The sequence below is a fragment of the Notamacropus eugenii genome, chromosome 2 (assembly GCF_028372415.1).
Source record: "Notamacropus eugenii isolate mMacEug1 chromosome 2, mMacEug1.pri_v2, whole genome shotgun sequence".
Taxonomy (NCBI): Eukaryota; Metazoa; Chordata; class Mammalia; order Diprotodontia; family Macropodidae; genus Notamacropus; species Notamacropus eugenii.
Window position 1 is genome coordinate 530,769,982 of NC_092873.1, and position 18,799 is coordinate 530,788,780.

The 18,799-nt window shown below is 38.4% G+C and overlaps 1 protein-coding gene across 4 annotated transcripts in view; it reads left to right on the top strand.

Moving 5' to 3' along the window:
- LRRC7 (leucine rich repeat containing 7) overlaps positions 1–18,799 on the top strand; it is a 582,114-nt gene that overhangs the window by 489,408 nt on the left and 73,907 nt on the right. For 3 of the 4 annotated variants that reach the window (XM_072649823.1, XM_072649821.1, XM_072649822.1), the window contains exons 20-21: positions 1,415–3,095; positions 13,374–13,493. In XM_072649823.1, coding sequence (XP_072505924.1) covers positions 1,415–3,095; positions 13,374–13,493 — 1,801 coding nt within the window. Of the gene's footprint in view, positions 1–1,414; positions 3,096–7,368; positions 7,519–13,373; positions 13,494–18,799 lie in introns of all 4 variants that reach the window. The other variant, XM_072649824.1, reaches the window with a different exon arrangement.

The following is an 18,799-nucleotide window of genomic DNA, read 5'->3' on the forward strand; positions in this document are numbered from 1 at the left end:
CCCTGCTTTAACAGTCCAGTCCCTTATGATGAATATGATACTTTTAGTGTCATTTCTAGATGTTGTAGATTTTCATAGAACTGGTCATCTTTGGCCTTTTCAGCAGCACTAGTACTTGGAGCACAGACTGTATTACTGTGATGTTGAATGGTTTTCTTTGTTATATCAAACAGGTATCATTCTGTCATTTTTGAGATTATACCCCAATATTGCTTTTTTCACCCTTTTATTGACTATGAGGGCTACTCCATTTCTTCTGAAGAATTTCTGCCCACAGTATAATATTTAATGGTTACCTGAATTAAATTCACCTTTTTCCATCCATTTAAATTCATTAACACCCAAGATGTTGATGTTTAATCCTGCCATCTCCTGTCTGACCACATCCAATTTACCTTGGTTTATAGATCTTACATTCCAGGTTCCTATGCAATAGGATCTGTACAGCATCATATGTATCTGCAGCTGAGTTTCCTTCCAGCCTTGGCCCAGCCAGTTAATTAGTGCTGGAAGTACTTATAGTTGTCTTATGCTCCTCACCAGTAGCATGATGGACCTTCCAACCTGAGGGACTCAACTTCCAATGTCATCTTTTTTATCATTTTATTACTGTCCGTGGGGTTTTCTTGGCAAAGATACTGGAGTTATTTGCCATTTACTTCTCCAGTGGTTCACCTTTTGTCTGAACTCTTCACTATGACTTATTCATCTTGGATGACCCTGCACAGCATAGCTCATAGTTTCATTGAACTATGCAAGCGCTCCTGCAATAACAAGGCAGTGATCCAGGAGGGGATATTTATATGTACACACATATATACATATATATATATATATATATATATATACAGACATGTATGTATATATTTATACTTAGCTCAATAAAAATATTTTAAATATATACATTCTTATATACTATACAGATGTTTACACACACACACACACACACACACACACACACATATATATGTATATATATATTGCTGAGAATGAATTTCAGATAATGTTTTGGGTAATTTTGGATCACTGGGATGCCAGTTAGAAATAGCTGACCTATTTTATTTGAAGGATTTTATTAAACTAAAATCATGGATTATCATCTAGTGTATAATTTTTCATCCTTGGGAAATATGGCCAAGCATGCACATATAATGTCCCAACAAAGTGTTTAGTATATATATATTTGCTTAACATTCTGAGTACCTGGGTTCTGAATAGATGTCATTTGGAAATTATATGAGAGAAGTTCTTTCAACTTACATCGTTGATCATTACCATCTCTCCTCCAGTTCTGGGTGAATGGCCAAATAACTATATACATACAGTATGATGGTATTTTCTGCTTTTGTTTATTCATTGACAAAGATCAAGCTAACTGTCATTGTAACGTTGCTTCTGTTTATCTTCTTTGCAGGATTACACAGAATTTTCCACAGCCTATTGACTCAAAGCCATTACTCAGCCAACGTGAGCCTGTGCCACCAGGGAACTTACCTCCACGTCCCGAAAGGCGTCCGATGAGTGAAACATTTGCCGATCACTGGAATGATGGCTCTCATTATGATAACACAGGGTTTGTTGCAGAGGAGAATACAGCAGAGAATGCCAACACTAACCCTCTGTTAAGTTCTAAGTCTAGAAGCACATCTGCTCATGGGCGTCGGCCTTTGATTAGACAAGACAGGATAGTTGGCATTCCCCTGGAACTTGAACAGTCTACCCATAGACACACACCTGAATCAGAAGTGCCTCCTTCCAATCCTTGGCAGAATTGGACCCGAACCCCTAGTCCTTTTGAAGACAGGACAGCTTTTCCTTCTAAATTGGAGACCACCCCCACCACCAGCCCTTTGCCAGAAAGGAAAGACCATATAAAAGAACCAGCAGAAATAGCTAGTCCTTTCTCTTCGGGAGTACCTTGGGAGTATCATGATTCCAATGCAAACAGGAGTCTCAGTAATGTCTTTTCTCATATTCACTGCCGCCCAGAGCCTTCCAAAGGTGTGATTCCAATTAGCAAAAGCACAGAGAGGCTTTCACCATTGATGAAAGATATAAAGTCCAATAAATTCAAAAAGTCACAAAGTATTGATGAGATAGACATTGGTACATATAAGGTTTATAACATACCATTAGAAAACTATGCATCTGGTAATGATCACTTAGGGAGCCATGAAAGGCCAGATAAAATAATGGTACCAGAGCATGGCATGTCCAGTATGTCTCGTAGTCAGTCTGTTCCAATGCTAGATGATGAGATGTTGACTTATGGCAGTAGTAAGGGGCAGCCACCACAGAAGCCCTCTATGACCAAGAAAGTCTATCAGTTTGACCAAAGCTTCAACCCACAAGGAGCAGTAGAGGTGAAAGCAGAAAAGAGGATGCCACCCCCTTTCCAACAGAACCCTGAGTATGTTTCACAACCTGGTAAAACTATCGCCAAGGATCTGGTCAGTCCAAGAGCTTACAGAGGCTATCCCCCCGTAGAGCACATGTTTTCATTCTCTCAGCCTTCTGTTAATGAGGAGGCAATCATCAATGCCCAGTTCGCAAGCCAGGGTTCCAGGGCAGGATTCCTAAGAAGAGCCGATTCTCTGGCAAGCTCTACGGAAATGGCCATGCTTAGAAGGGTCAGTGAGCCTCATGAAGTGCCCCCGAGTGATAGGTATGGCAGACCTCCATATAGAGGAGCTCTGGATCGCCAAAGCAGCGCCTCAGTGTCTGAATCCCAGTTCCTCAAAAGGAATGGCAGGTATGAAGATGAACATCCTTCATATCAAGAAGTGAAAGCCCAGGCGGGAAGTTTTCCAGTTAAAAACCTTACCCAAAGGCGGCCATTGTCTGCAAGAAGCTACAGTACAGAGAGTTATGGTGCCTCCCAAACCAGACCAGTTTCAGCTAGGCCTACTATGGCAGCTCTTTTGGAAAAGATACCATCTGACTATAACTTGGGTAACTATGGTGACAAGCCGTCAGATAACAGTGATTTAAAGCCAAGGCCCACTCCTGGGAAGGGAGAGGAGAGCTGTGGGAAAATGCCTGCAGACTGGAGACAACAGCTGCTTAGACATATAGAAGCTAGAAGGTTAGACAGGGTATGTTTGGCATTTCTCTGTAAGAATATCATTGGTGCCTCCAGTTTTACCTTTTCATATTTTTGAGTATTTGTAGTAAAGCATGAACTACATGACTGAATAGTGATGATCAAAATCTGCTTTGTGTTTGCGTTAATGGGGAGATGACCACAAAAGGTTACCTACCAATGACAGTTTTTTAAAATAACGTTTTAGCACCAGCCAACTGGGGATAGAGATTTTTCAAATTTGGCTTTGGTCCTCTTGGTGGGGGGAAAAAGTCAATGATTCTTTCATTCTATTTTGGAGGGTTGTCTCTTTTAGGTCACTAGAATACATTCCTCTTTCAGGACTCAAAAAGGTACCTTGATAGACCAAAGTGTGTCATTACATCTAGGAATAGTAGCGACTTCATTTACCCTTTACTCAGTTGACTAATTATGTATAAAAGTTAGGACTATTTTATGGATACCAATCTGTACTTAGTTAAAACTATGGGATGACTTAAGTTATTGCTTATAATGAACAATAAGTATCCCAGAAGGAAATAGGAAAACAAGTCTGGATTCAATGTCTTCCTGCACATTTCATTTCTTTTCTATTAATTGGATTGTTGGTTTTATATAGAAGGAAATATTCAGATCCAGGTTTTTTAAGTCAACAAAAATAAACGATGATTCTTTGAGAAGATTAGAAACTTAGAAATTAGCATGCATCTTACAGTAAATAAGAAAATTCAACCAGATTCAGTCAAGTATGAAGTCACAACAAAAGGTGCCTTATAGCATGATTTGAGGTTCAGCTTTGTTTGGGAATTGCTGAAAAGCACTTTGACTTAGAAATTGAAATCTACCTGGGAGAAATATGATGTTTCCTTCCATAGAAATTAATGGAGTGAAGGATTTCATGGGATTTTTGTTTAGCTTCAGCATAGGTCTCCGTAGGCGCTCTTTATTGAAAGATACTTAAAGGGGGCAGTTTGTTGCTTCTGGTTTTGTTTTTCATTTTTTTTAAAAAAAAAAAAAAAGGATCTCTTGTTTTCCTTGCATAGTTTTGGTTCCTCAGTGAAAATTGTTAAACTTAGAAAATGGTGGCTATTTCATTTGCTCTGTTTTAGACTGTAGATTAGAAGAGAATAGCCCACAGCCTTTACAATGTAGTTCCTTAATTTTGGATTTCATGTTTTCAGAGTTAATTCTTTTAAAGTTTCTATATTATTTGTAACATTTCTGTCATGGCTACATGACAACAAGAGTTTTGAGGGGGGAAAGATTTGAAAGAGGAGGTAGAAGTTTGGGAATTAGGTTTTTATTTCAGTGTGGGAATCAGTTTTGCCTTATCGAATGTCATCAAAATGTCTGTTCATTCATTTTGAAGGGAGGTTTTCAGACCAAATCTGTTGACTGGACACGTTTTCACCCTGACTTATCTCAAGTAAATCCTTTCTTGGCTCTATGTAGACAGATAATATGGAGAGAAAAAATATTTGGGGCCAAGGAATACAGTATTATTTGGATGTTATTTGGATTTGTAGACACAACCATACATTAACAAAGTAAGACAGGTAAGAAAGAAAGGTCCTAAGAAACTTTTCAATGCTATTTTTGAATGGACTAGCATACAGTTATCTGGGGTTGATAGGAATGAGAATGAAAATCTGTGTGATCCAAAACATTGCTGCCCCAGATTTCACAGCTAGAACTTCCAATAAATAAGAAGAGTGATATTCTCTAGAATAAGCAGAGACTAAATGAGTGCAAATCGATATTTTAGTGGAGAAGTCACTAAATTGCATTTTTCCATCTATCTAATATAACCCTTTTTGTGAGGGAGCACGAATCTCACATTAACTCCATGTTATATTCCATAAGCCTGATTTTCTTCAAAAGAATGAGTGTAAAAATGGTTTTCAGCAGCTTCTCCTTTAATTCTAAGAGACTAAAATGCCTCAGGTGGTGCAAAAGCATCCCAAGTCCTGGCAGCTGTCTTCTCCCTCATTCTCCTTCATCTAAACAAGCTGCGCCATTAGCCAATGAATGGCATGCTACCCAGCCTATCCACCTTGTTCCTAAAGATGCTCAATTAATTCTGAGCACTGATGCTCAGGCTCTTCTGTGAAGTCCGTTCTGAGGCATCCATTCCTCCATGACAAGATTGTAGTAGAAAAGTAATGGGCTTCCCCTGAAATTCACCCAGGTCTCTAGAGTGAGCCCTGATGCCCACATTCCAGAGTTCTTTGTCCACTTCCCAAGAAAGAGAACTTCTGGAGTTCTTGTCTTCCAGGGAGCTGAACAGCATCCGGAGAATCGATGTTTTCCTTGGAAAAAGAGGTACAGAAATAAACCCCAACCCTCAACTTTGCTTTCTCTCCTGTTTATCCATAGAATGGAGAGTCAACATCTCTTGATATTTACCTGTTCCTTCAGATCTCCTGTCCTCCCCCATCTCTAGCCATACAGCAGTTTATAATGTTAAAACACTTTTTATTAATGCTCCTTCTTGAACAAGGATTTAGGGTAACTATAGCAATCATTCATGCTCAAATAAGTTATTTTGCATCTCTGTGAGTGCCCTATCTTATTAATTTGAATTTTGAAGTGATGACATTAAAAATGACTGGGTAGAAGAAATTATCTGAGATAAAACATTTTCATACAAGATAACCCAGAAGTCTTAGACTCCTCGTATGTTAGTGTATTATAACTAGACTACACTTTCATTTTGGAGCTCAATGAAACTTGGATATTAATGATTATTACTTCCACAGTGACACTTTTCATAATTTCACCATCAGAATTAGTATTTCAAGTTCCAAATCATATGTATATAATTCTGAACATTCTATTAAGAAAAATTGATGGGAAGAGTGAACATAATTGATTTCTGTGATTGTAACTAAGAAAATAGTTTAAAGTGGTCTCATCTGTAGATGGAGTGGTCAGGTCTCTGAGGTTCAGAGATGGCATCAGAATGGAATTTCAATCTGGGCTTTATTACTCACTCCCTTTGTGGCCTCAGACAAGCCCACTGGTCACCTCAGGGACTTCTGCCCTCAGGGGCAGAGGACTCTTCTAACACTATATCTTGGATCCCATGTGCCCTCAAAAGTGGATCCTTATTAAACAAGGCTTCATGCTGTTTCCTGAGAGAATCCTTAAAATGTCAGCATTTTAAAAGGAATATCCCAGTGCCTGAAATAAAATTAATAAATGCAGATATATAGAGATAGATAGATAGACATATATAGAGAGAAATAAAATAAAACTTTAGATCTACTCCTTGAGAGTCATCACCTTACAAGCACCATTTCTAAATGAACGGAAAGAGAATTATTCTAGGAATCAGATGATATGATCTCTTACACCACATCTGACATTAACTCTTTCTGTGACCACTAATAAATTGCATAGTCCTTATGGGTCTCAGTTTCCTCAAATACCAAATTGGGGGTTGAGCTAAGTAATGTCCTAGTTCCAAAATGATAAAGAGTTCTTTGAAAGTTCTACTTGACTTAGCCCTTCCTTGGCTCAATTTAGCCTATGGCAAAAGAAAGTGGAAAGGATAAAGAAAGGCTATGTTTATACCTAATGAATTTTACTTTTTTAATTTAATCAAAAATGCTGTCAGACAAGTGAATGATTCAGTCAATTTAAATGACTTTTTTAAAAAATATCAATTGTTCTCATTGGTTTTTCAACCTTTCTTTGTACCCCCTTCTTGGCACTGTACCTGCCCCATTGGAAGTGTGTACACAATGCTTGTGGACTTGCTAAGTGACTTGATGGGTCTCTCAACACTAGGATAATTATGACTGCTAATTTTAGCCTGCCCAATTTTCTCAGTTTCAATCAGAATTACAAATTGGGGTTTTTAAAGATATTTGTTTCATTACCAAGATATCTCTAGCGTTATTTCTAAGTGATTAAATTGGGATTTCACTGTGGTTGAAATTTGCTAAATTAATGTGTTGTACCACAAATGAACAACAATGGGTCAGAATGGCCACTACCACACTTTTCAAATGATAATTTCATGTCACTGACATGATCAGCCAGTGTACAGCAGAATGGGTTATGTTTGCTTTCTGTCTTTGCGTAGTTTTAGATGGTTTTCATTCTGTGTATAACTAACACCGTTCCTTGTAAGCTTTCATCTAATCCAGTGCATGTTTCAAGAAACAACTTCCTGTCGGCCAGCCGAAAACTTGTACTTTAAGAATTTAGACATGTTCGTGTAATAATGTGTTGCTGAGCATGTGTCCACTCCCTGTCACGTGATTATTTCCTCTACTCAGAATGCTGCTTACAAACACGCCACAGTTAACCTTGGCATGCTGCACTCTGGAGGGTTTTCGGCCGTGCATGCAGGGAGAAGCATGACTTTAAACTTGCAGACTAAGTCTCAGTTTGACAGCCAAACCCACCAACAGCTACCTCTCCAGCATGTAAGTATGGACCGGCCTCGATGGGCCAGCGTCTCCAAAGCTAGTTAATGTCATTTGTTCCCTCATGTTCTCAACTCTCAATGACCCCTTGTGTTTCTCTGGTGCTCCTCCACTGTCCAAAAAGCATTGAGGCCAATATGCCTGATAGGAGCAGGCCCTGCTGTTGAACCAGGTGGCTGTCAGTTCCCTGCTGACAACCTTGCTTTTTGGATTGAACAGCTCATGTGGCTTTGTGTGTTGCTGTGAGGTCCTTTTATTTTATTTTTGAAACAGTTTTAGTTTTTGTTGATGAGCATTCAGGGAACAGAGCTGAAATTAAAAACAAGTTTTCAGTTAATTAGTGTAAGACAGACATAGTATAGTAACCTTAGAAATTATATGCCCAGTGCGACATTGTCGCTTGGTGGGAAAAGCGTTGCTAAGGTCTAACTCCAGCATTACTCCTTACCACACCCTTGTGGTGTGACCTTGATCATATCAGTTTATCTCTAAGAACTTCAGTTTCCTCATCTGTTAAGTGAGGGGACTGGACCACATGATCCCTTCCAACTGTCTCAGGCGGCAGGACTCAGGGACAGAAGTTGCAGAGAAGCAGATTTGGCCCAATGTTAAGAAAAACTTCTGGATAATTAGGACTTCCCAAATATAGAAGTTGTCCTTTGAGGGTTGGATTCCTCCTAATTCAGAGTCTTCAAGTGGAAGCTGAAAGCTCAGTCACTGAGAACATTTTGGAGGAAATGCTACTTCAGGCAAGGGTAGATTCAGTGACCATCCAGGGCATTTCCAAAGTGAGATCTTGGGGTCTTTGAAAATTCTCTGATTTTGCAGCCCTTCAGAAAAGGTCCATAGCACATCCTCTCTGCTGCAGAAGGAAAAAGTAAAGAATATTTGTGAATTATTGTTAAGACATGCTGGGCCACAGCTCATCAGTGTCTATTATTTTCTGGCTTCTTATTAAGTGCTCCAGATAGTGACCTTAACTGTCCAGTGTCCTGCAGACACTGAATTAAAGAATTAATTCAGCATGAATTATTATATACCTTGAAGATGTTCTATATCTGAAGTGATGTATGCCTAGGATATTTCAGGGCCTATTCAGGTATCTGATAGCATACAGTCATGGTCCCCAAGAGGTATCTTCAAAAGTTGCATTAATTTAAAATCCAGGAATCATTCAGATATTAAGACACTGACTCAGACTGTCATAGAGTTAACCCTTCAGTTTCTGCATTAGTAGAAGAGAGGAGCAGGGAAGCTAGGAATGGGGAAGGATGTACAGAGAGAAAAATAACGTTATACTTTTTATAATCCCCCCAAAATCCACTATTGGGACCATAACCTATGACTTATTCAAACAAGTTACCTTTGTAACAAGTTCACTCCAGGGGCATTACCTTTACTGTGCATTCTATGAGAGCCCATGATCCAACTGCCCTGAGCTAGGCCTAGAAAGACTCTCAGGACAGGGTCGCAGCTTTCTATGGCTAAAGCACAAATGGGACAATTCAGTCCATGCCTGGATAATCAGAAGATCTTTGCGCTGTTTTGCCAAAATGTCTTCATATCTGAATCAAATGCTATCAATCTCTGCTTCATTGACTTTGCAAATGGTTTGTCTAATAGAGTTCATGAAGCTTCCTATTGTGTCTTAATCACAAAAACAAAGTAGTTTAACCAGTGGAAAATATTCCAAAACAAAGCTAGCGTAAAACTCTTCAAGGAAGACCCTAAATCTTCATTAAACATAAGTTTTCCTAAGTTTCTTCAAAAAAATATATTTAACTATAAAGCTAAATGAGATAATTGCCTTTTGAAAAAGTTTCTGAAATAGGATCCATCTATTTTGTGCACTTTCTATATTATTTATAATTTACATTATTTATACAGTACACACATGGGAATGAAAATGAAACAGTCATTCAGATTTGTTTACAAATCCTGCATGTGTCAAAATTCTTTACTGACTTTTACTAGACAACAATTGTTTCCATTTCTGCAGAAGAGAGCCACTGTGCAGCATAATTTGTTTGTATTTTTTTAATGTAATTAAATCTGTACAAGATCTACTGAAAAGATTTCAACAAGGGTCACATTTGCTTTGGGTTTAGTCACGTCATAATGCTGTGGGTTACAAATGTTTCAGAAATTCCTAGCTGTACTCTGTATAGATTTTGCTCCATTTATTATTGATTGCCTATCTTTCATAAAGAATTATAAAACATTGCATTTAGCATACACTTTGGATTAAATCCTCTTATTCAAATCTAAAGCTAGACAGGAAGGTTGATGCCGGTGAGAAAGTCAGTAGAGAGTGCTTTTCCCATTCCTGTTGAAATGCTAACTTTCACCAGATTGGAGAGTAGGTGAGAAACTCACACTGGAGTTTTGTGATGGTGTAGACAGAAGCTACACTCAAAGTTGTCTCCGCCTTGGCCATGGAAAAATGACTAAGAATAGGGTAAGGTTTCAGAGGGGGGTGTTTACATGAGTCACTCAGCTATCCTCAAGAATTTTGGGCAATGTCCAAATTATAGTCCAGTCATTATTGGAAGACATCTCATAAGCCCTGCACTCCGAAATAATGCATTCTCATCAAGTTGTCCACAGTTCAGAATATTCCCCCAAATAAAACACCTACTCTAAATTATTTTGAAATGAGTTTCCCTCCCCTCCCCCCCCAATACCTAGAATTCAAGGGTTTGGTTTTGATAGACCATGTCTTCTTTCATATTTCATTGATTTTCTTCAAGTGAGAAAATAAACCTCATTTCATTTTAGGCATGAAGACAAAAGCTGGGTCCAGAGTGTTACAATGTAATTGCGCACACCATCCCTGCCTGGCCCAAGCACCCGTGCACAAAAGCAGCTCAGACTTCTCAACTCATTGGGTCTATTTGGCTGTTGTGTATTTGGAAATGCTCCTTTTGACTTACCACGGAGGCCACTTTCATTTGGATCTAATTCAACCAGCCTGGGTCAAGTGTTTGCCTTTCCAAAGCAGCCCATCCCATTTTGGCCAATATATCCAGTAGTTAGTTCTCCCTTCTTTCACACAAGAGCAACAACATTTTCTGTTTTGTTGGGTTTTGGTTTGACTTTTCTTGAAAAACTACAGTGAATGTGACTCCCTTACAAGAATGCAACTACCTTCTTGATATTGATAAAAGAGATTTCTTTCAGAGAACTCCTTTAATTTTGGTATTCAGCAAAAGTATCTTTAAAATGTGCCTGGGAAGACCTGAGTTCAAATCCAACCTCAGACACTTCACACTTACTAGCTATGTGACCCTGGGCAAGTCACTTAACCTCATTCCTCACCCCCAAAAAGTGCCTATTTTTCTCATTTGATCCTAGAAATAAAGAAGAATGTGCATTAAATCTGCTATTTTAGTTGGGGTGAGGGTAGGGGTGGGATCTGACCAATTTATAAATCAGCAAAAGGCCTGGATTATCATGACTTTGTAAGTTCCCTCATTAATCTCATTCATTTTTAAGGGATCTTTGTGTTTTAAGTGTCTCACCCACTTACAGAAGCAACGTCAACGCAGCTAAACAAAGCAAAGTAGGAGCATAATGAGCTCAGTAGTTATAAGGAGAGATGAAATCCACCCCAAGTGGGAAGATCAGAAAGGAGAGATGCTCTATTGAATTATTCCGACAATTTTGTAAAATGCTCCGTTCTACTTCCTAGGCAAAAGAACATGCATTATCTGGATTTGACAGAGACCCAAACAAAAAGAATATGTCAAAAGGAGAAGCACAAGTTTTGGTCTATCGTGATTAAGTGTGATCACTGTGCAGTGATCTCCAAAAGTCTTCCTGCTATTTTAAAGCTCCACAGTGAGACATTTGGGATGCTCTGTAATTTGACTGCTTGTTTCTTAAGCTACTCTTTGGAATAGCTACATAGGGCATACCTAGGGGAATTGTGTGGCCATATACAATAACATATATGGAAAGCTCTCAGTCCAGAGGAAGTGAAGAGTAGAAATATAAATGAAGGAAACCAATTACGAACACTGGAGAAATGGCGAGATATTCTTGAGGGGAAAGATAATTGAGAGAACTCAAGTACATGTGATGTTTTTTCAAGCAAACTAAACATGAATATTGACTTAGCTTCACTTCTTTTCTTTTATTAAGTGGAGTTGTGGATTTAAAAAAATAAATAATGTTTAGGCAGTCTTATTAAAGGAGTAGATGCTTAGGACATATATGTATGGAGCATAGGAAAAGTATAAGTGGAAAATCTAGAGTCTTTTTCACTCACCCTTAAGACCCTGCCTACGTTTCATTAATATTCATAAATGGTCATTTCATTGATACAATAAATGTGCAAAATATATTTGAGGCAAAATGCATGTAAACAGAATGTTATTTATCCATGTGATAAAATTATTCAAAATGGGAACAAAAAAAGAACTATTCACATTTCAAATGTACATTAGTAAAATTAGCAATTAATCAATTATAAGTCTTTTAGAAAGTCAAGGAGTTGTATAGGAGACTGAAAACTGCCCTTGGAGTCAGGAAGACCTGGGCTCAAACTATTTAACTTCTTAGTGATCCAAGTCACTCTTTAAGAGTAAAAATTGCACAAAAGTTACTGATTTGCATTGCTAGAGGGTGTTTACTAGCTGGGAGTTCTCTACACAAGTTAGGTGGGAGAGGGAGGGAGGAAAGGGGAGAGAGAGACAGAGACAGAGAGAGAAAAAGAGAGAGAAGAAGAGAGAGGGCAGAAGAGAGAGATACAGACAGAGATAGAGAAAAGGAGAGGAGAGTGAAGAAAGAATGAGAGGGAGAGAAGAGAGAGAGAGAGAGAGAGAGAGAGAGAATCAGTTCAATTTTCCATTTTTTAGAATTACAGATAATTCAGTATATCTAGTAGTGCAAGGGAGAAGGAGGAAAACTCTCTTTCCAAGACATTCTTTTATGGACGTCTCTCAGATTTGAGCACAGATTCTAGAGTCTTGTGTACAGCTGCCAGTTCCATTCCTTCAGGACATGGCTTTTAGAAACACAAACAGAACTGACTGAGAAGAAAGAGAGGTGGCAGGGGTGAGATCATTGCTGTACTCCCTGAAGAACCATCAACAATAACCAAGGATCAGACTAGAAAAATAATTATTAAAGATTTAAGCTTTAACAAAAAAAAATATTATTTATACAAATCAAATAACTGTGTTTAGTCAGTTTTCATGACCTGTTTTGCCTGTTTTCAATAGCGTAACATTTTTAGTACATTCTTGAAAATGATTTTAATCTCCTATTCGAAGCGATGGACAATGTTCCAAGATGCTACATTTTGCTCATTTTTAGCGTTGACACCATCTCAATATGGTGCAAACTAGGAGCCTAGCGTCCTATGACCTTGGTGCTGCACCCTCTTTCACCATTTGTCATAGGTTAGCTGCTCGGAGTCCATGGATTATGGTAAGATGTTTGATATATAACATGAAAATTTTTACTTCTACTGTTAGTAGTAAGGTAATGCCAAAAAGACAAACTAAGCTTTAAATATGTTTTCTAAAGTACTATACTTTTGATTAATTTTGCTGTGTTTTTTTTATTTTATCTACTATGAATAATCTAGAATAATTTTTCCAAATATATTCAGGAACCAACACAAATTGGTGGTTTTCAATGAAATGTGTATTCAGGACTGCCACCAAAAGGCAATCATTTTGCAATCCTTAGCCAGTAAATAGAATATAATAATACTTCAAATTCAGATTAAATATTGTTCTTCAATTAAACAAAAATTAATTTTGCCATAACAATTAGGCACTCATTTCAAAAAAAGTACTTAAACTTCTTTTACATCAATTAAGACTGCCATACCGTTTTTACAATAGACTCCGTCCCAGCAAAGCAACATTCTAGACAATGGACAAGAAGATGTATCTCCCAGTGGCCAGTGGAACCCCTATCCACTTGGGAGGCGGGATGTACCTCCGGACACGATTACTAAAAAGGTAATCTATTCAAATTGATAACAGAGACCCTGGACCCTTGTGCCATTCATTGTAATGTCTGGTCTGTACTTTGTGGCTTGATATCACTTCTACCTTTATAAAAAATATTTGCCAAATGTTACCCAACAAAAGGTAGCACAATGTAGCAGAATCCTTTTTTAAAATATCAAAAGCCATTGATACCAAATTTTCTGTATTAATAATGAGTTTTCTTTAGTAATACCTCACACCTTTACTATATAACTTGACTTGTAAATTTAACTCCATAGACCACCAAGGCCAGGTACACACCTGGAGGCTTAATAGTGTATGTTAACAGTAGATGCCTGACTGTCCTGCATCAGCCACTAGCTGTATGGGGCCAGTTGGGCTGGGGTGCTAACCCAGTCATTTGTCTGAAGTGTGCATTTCCAAAAAGAGATGGTAGCACTGATTAGAGCCAGGTACTCTGGCATCAGCCCAGCTCCATAGTTGTGATTGTGTACCATGGACACTGCTGGAAGAACTTGAGTGGACTTTTGAGTGAGAGGATAGTGATCAGCATGCAGATCACTCTAATTGTGGCACCATCAGACACTCAGAAGTTATTTTATACACTTCCCACCCCACACTCACTTGTCAGGAGACTATGAAAATTCCTTTCCATATGATAGCCATATTTACCATAGCAAGTTTAGAATTCATTATTTTCCACAAAAACATCTGTTGACTGTATTATAAGGCTGGATTGTGTTCAAGCGTGTGGTACCTTGAGTCAGGAGCTGCTTGACAGTATTAGCTCCAACCCCCACTGGCTGTGTATCTACAGGAAAAGACCCCCCCAGTTCTTTAGTTTGTCTATCTGTAAGAGACTTGAATATACTGTCATCACCTGCTTAAGAGGGTTATAGTAAGAAGAGTTCTCTGTGAGTATTAAAGTGGATAGCCACAAGAGGAGGTAGGAGCAATAGTCATCATCATCCTCATGGTCATCATATTTTAGTTGATCCAGTTTTATTAATATAAAATGTATGCTTAATAGAGCTATGCTGCAGCTGTATAGACAATGAAAAGTAGGACTCCTTGGGCATGTCACTGTACTCTCCGCTTGAAATTTGCAAAATAATCTATGGACGAATCTACACCTATTACTCCCCCCCCTACAAAAAGATAATGGTAAGACTGGTCCTGCTTTGGGGGAAGTATGTCCAGTTTTTATTAAATATGATAATGACCAATATTTGTCACAAACTGAAGTATAAATATTATAATATTTTAGGCATTATTATAAAGAGATCGACCTATTCTACCTGACACTGATAGATCCAGTACTTTTTTTTCCATTGGACAACATTGCCTCACCTTAACATTTTCAAACAATTCATTTCTTAAATGAATTTGAGGTCTATTTGTATTCATTATTTCCATCTATAAAATTTCCATTTTTTCCCAAAGCAGTAGAGGAAGACTTCACAAAATGTTTGATCTATTGAGAATGAGTACACTACAGAAAAAAAAAATGTCCACTCTGTTTCTTAATTGTTTATTTCCAGCTAATGTTCAGATATATCAGGCCTAATAGTCTAAATAGACCCACTTTCATCTCTTTTAACTTTTGTCATTTAAATGTGTTCATTCTTCTATTGGCCTTTTTCTAAGTGTTGTTATCAAATATAAATCATAATGCAGAAGGTGTAACTATAGAGGGATGAGAATTCTTTCCACCAGTGTCACCATCACAGTGTGATTTATGGCTACTAAAAATTCAGCTTAAAAATTGGCTTCTCAGCTTAAATCCTAAAAAAAATCTTGTATTTAATATACTTAAATCTAAATGTAATTCAATTTTGCTATTGCCTTATAAAAAAAATCTATGATCTAAATCTGGTCTGGTTTAGTTGGTTGTTCTTGGAAGAGGGAAAACTGAGGCCCAGATTGTTTGTCCAAAAGTTATCATTAAAGGCGGAGCCGAGACTGGATCCCTTTCAGGTTGTTCCGAGCCACTCTTCCCAGTCTAATTGTATAAAGTTTTTCTAAATAACTAAGAGTAGTGATACTATGAGCATAAGAATGGTTAGCAAGCTCTCTTCTGCTGCTTTCCAAGTCAGGTCAAAGACTCCCTTCCTCCATTATCCCATCTCTTCCTCCTCTCCATCCACTTCATCCCTATGCGTCCCCAATTACAATCCTATCCTTACTTCTCCTCCTGTTGCACATAAAGGGGCACATTCAGTTGTTAACACACCACTCTTCATGGCTGACTTTTCCTTTCTCACACCTACCATCTTCTTCGAGGTGTAGAAACCTGAATCTCCATAGAGCACACTGCATCTCTAGCCAACCCTCTCTTTTTAGGAAGGCATCTTCTATCATGCCTTCTGACACATTGAGTTGGAGAAAGATGGTAAGATACAGGCTAAGAGGACCCGAGTTCAGATCCTATCTCTGATGCTTGCTACCTATGTAATCTTGGAGAATTCACTACTTTAAGCCTCATTTTCCCTCTCTGTAAAATGAGGGGTTGAACTAGATGACCTTGATGAGCTGCCATCCAACTGAAAATCTATGATCCTTTGCTGGATTATCCATGATGCCTCATGTCCATGCATAGATATATCCTAGAGCTCTGTCCTTGGTCCTCTTCTTTCTCTGCATGCTTAGTTATCATTATCACCTTTATGGGAGCTGGAGTGTGCCACAGTGCCCAGAGTCCTGGGCCTAGAGTCAGAAAGACATGAAATCCAACCCATCCTCAGACACTTACTAATTTTATGACCCTGGGCAAGTCATGTGACCTCTGTCTACCACAGTTTCTTCATCTATTAAAAGAGGATTATAACAACACCTCTCTTGCAGGGTTGTTGTAAGGATCAAATGAGACAATATTTGTAAAGTGCTTAGCACAGAGCCTGGCACATATTAAGTGCTATAAAAATACTTGCTCCCTTTCCTTCCCCATGTTGGTGCAGATGATCCCCAGATATAAGTTCTCATGTCTCTCCTGAGCTCCATGCCAATGTGACCCACCACCTGATGGACATCTGCACCTGAATTTTCCATAGAATTCTCAAACTCACCATGTACAAAACAGATTCCATTATCTTTGCCTCTAAATCAAACCACTTTCCAATGTCCTGGTTTCTGTTAGGGGTACAACTATCCTTCCAGTCAACTGTATCAGTAAGCATCCCAACATACACAAGAGGACCTGCTATCACAGGTGCTTAGATCTGCATTCATAAAAGGAAAGAAACTTTCGAGAGGTTAACAATCACTTTAATCAAGCACATGTATCAATCCTTTAGTCAAGCACATTCACCTAGTTCAGGGAGGCAGCACCCTGAACTTCAAAGAAAATATAGAGAAATCAAAAAGTCAACAGACATGGCTTCCTCTTCCTGAATTCAACAGGCAGTTGGACCCCAACTGTCTGACCCTAGTTACCAGAGAGGGAAGCACTGACATCTGGGCTTTCAAAGCTGGGGGGCTCCTTAAAACAGCTCCCCAGAGTCTTCATCTGGTCAAACACTTGCAGTCAGTAAGCCCCAAAGTAAAACTCATACGTCAGAGTCTTCACACACTTTTTAGAGCCAGAGGGCATCACATTCCTTGAGAACCAGAGCCTCATTAACAAAAGACTTGGATCTTCTTACAAATCTTCCCAGGTCTGACAATGGGTGGGAAAGATCCTCCTCAGTCACATTCAAAGAGAGGCATTATATTTCTTGATTATACTAAAGCAAAAACAGCAAAAGATCCTGTTTTACTTGTCGTTACATCTGCCAAGTTCACAAGTTTAGAGTCATCTTAACTTCCCTCACCCTCACTCCCATATCTAATCATTTGCCAAGACTTATTGATTGTACCAGCATGACCTCTTGCACCCATCCCCTTTTCCCCATTGCTGTAACTACCAACCTACTGGATTTTAGGCCTTCATTGCCATTTGCTGAGACAATATTAGGCAAGAGTCTAATTGGTCTTCTTGTCTTCAACAATCCATCCTCCACATAGCTGCCAAAGCACAGTTTGGTTATTTTTAAAGTCATGGCATTACCCTGCTCAAGAAGTCTCAGTGGCTCCCTATTATCTCAAAGATAAAATTGAAGATCCTTTGTTGGTCACTTAAACCTTTCACTACCTGGTTCCAAATTCTCTTTCCAAATTCCCATCATTCCCTCTCACATACTCTATATTGCTGTCCAGATGATCTACTTGCTGTTCTGCTTACGAGACATTTCACCTCCTGCCTCTCTCTGTGTTCTCTCTCTTTGCCTCTTGGAACACCTAACTCCCCTCAATACCCAGCTCATGTCACCTCCTACATGAAACATTCCCTGACCTACCAAGCATTAGCTGAAATTATTTTATATTCATTACCTATATAATTTGTGTTTACTTGTCTACGGTTTGCTGGGAGTTCTTTGGCCACAGGGACCACATCCTATTTGTCTTTGTATCTTCATGACCTAGCACGGTGCTCAAATGTAACAGGTGTTATGTAAATGTTTGTTCAAGAGAACTGAATGGTTTGAGTCTTAAGAGTCCACAATACATGCTTTCTTACTAAAGCAAGTCAGCAAGTTTTTCTGGATTACTTTGGGTCTACATAATTTCAGTCATAAATTTAGAATCCAATTACTTTCCCTACTTCACACCAATCCGTCAAATCCACTGCAAGTCCCATTCTTAGCAGCAATTTCTAGTTGTGAAAACCTGTGTAGTTGGCTCTGGAAATGACTCTGTCCTGAATTTGTTTGTCAGATTATTAAAGCATAGCCCAGGGGTCATTGATTCAGCCAAGTATTTACGCAGTGTTGTGGCAGAATCAATAACTAACTCTATCACGGCATTGTCTTTTATTTTAAGGCTACATCACGCATCTATAATCTGTAGGTACATGATTGGCACCTTTTAAAATAACTGTTAGCCATAGTTTTCTATTAAGTACAAAGACCATACGTTTTAAAATACCCCATTTATACAATATCACATTCAGTGCAGACTGTGTATAGATGTTTTTAAGTTAATTCAATTTATTTGTTGAACATTTGTCAATAGTCTGACATATGTAAGGCACTGTGGAAGGTGGTAGAACTACAAAAAATAAAAAAGAAAGGAAATAACCCATGGCTTCAAGGACTTTATAATCTACAAATAATTAAGTGAAAATTAAAATGAGTGACTTCAAAGAGAAGAGAGGTTTTTATAATATCTATTCATTTTATTGAATAAAGCTTAGCAGAATTAACAGATGTTTATATTGTCGAGTGTAAACTCAGCTAGCACACTATATATCTCACTGTCCCCAAGCCCCAGTCCATACC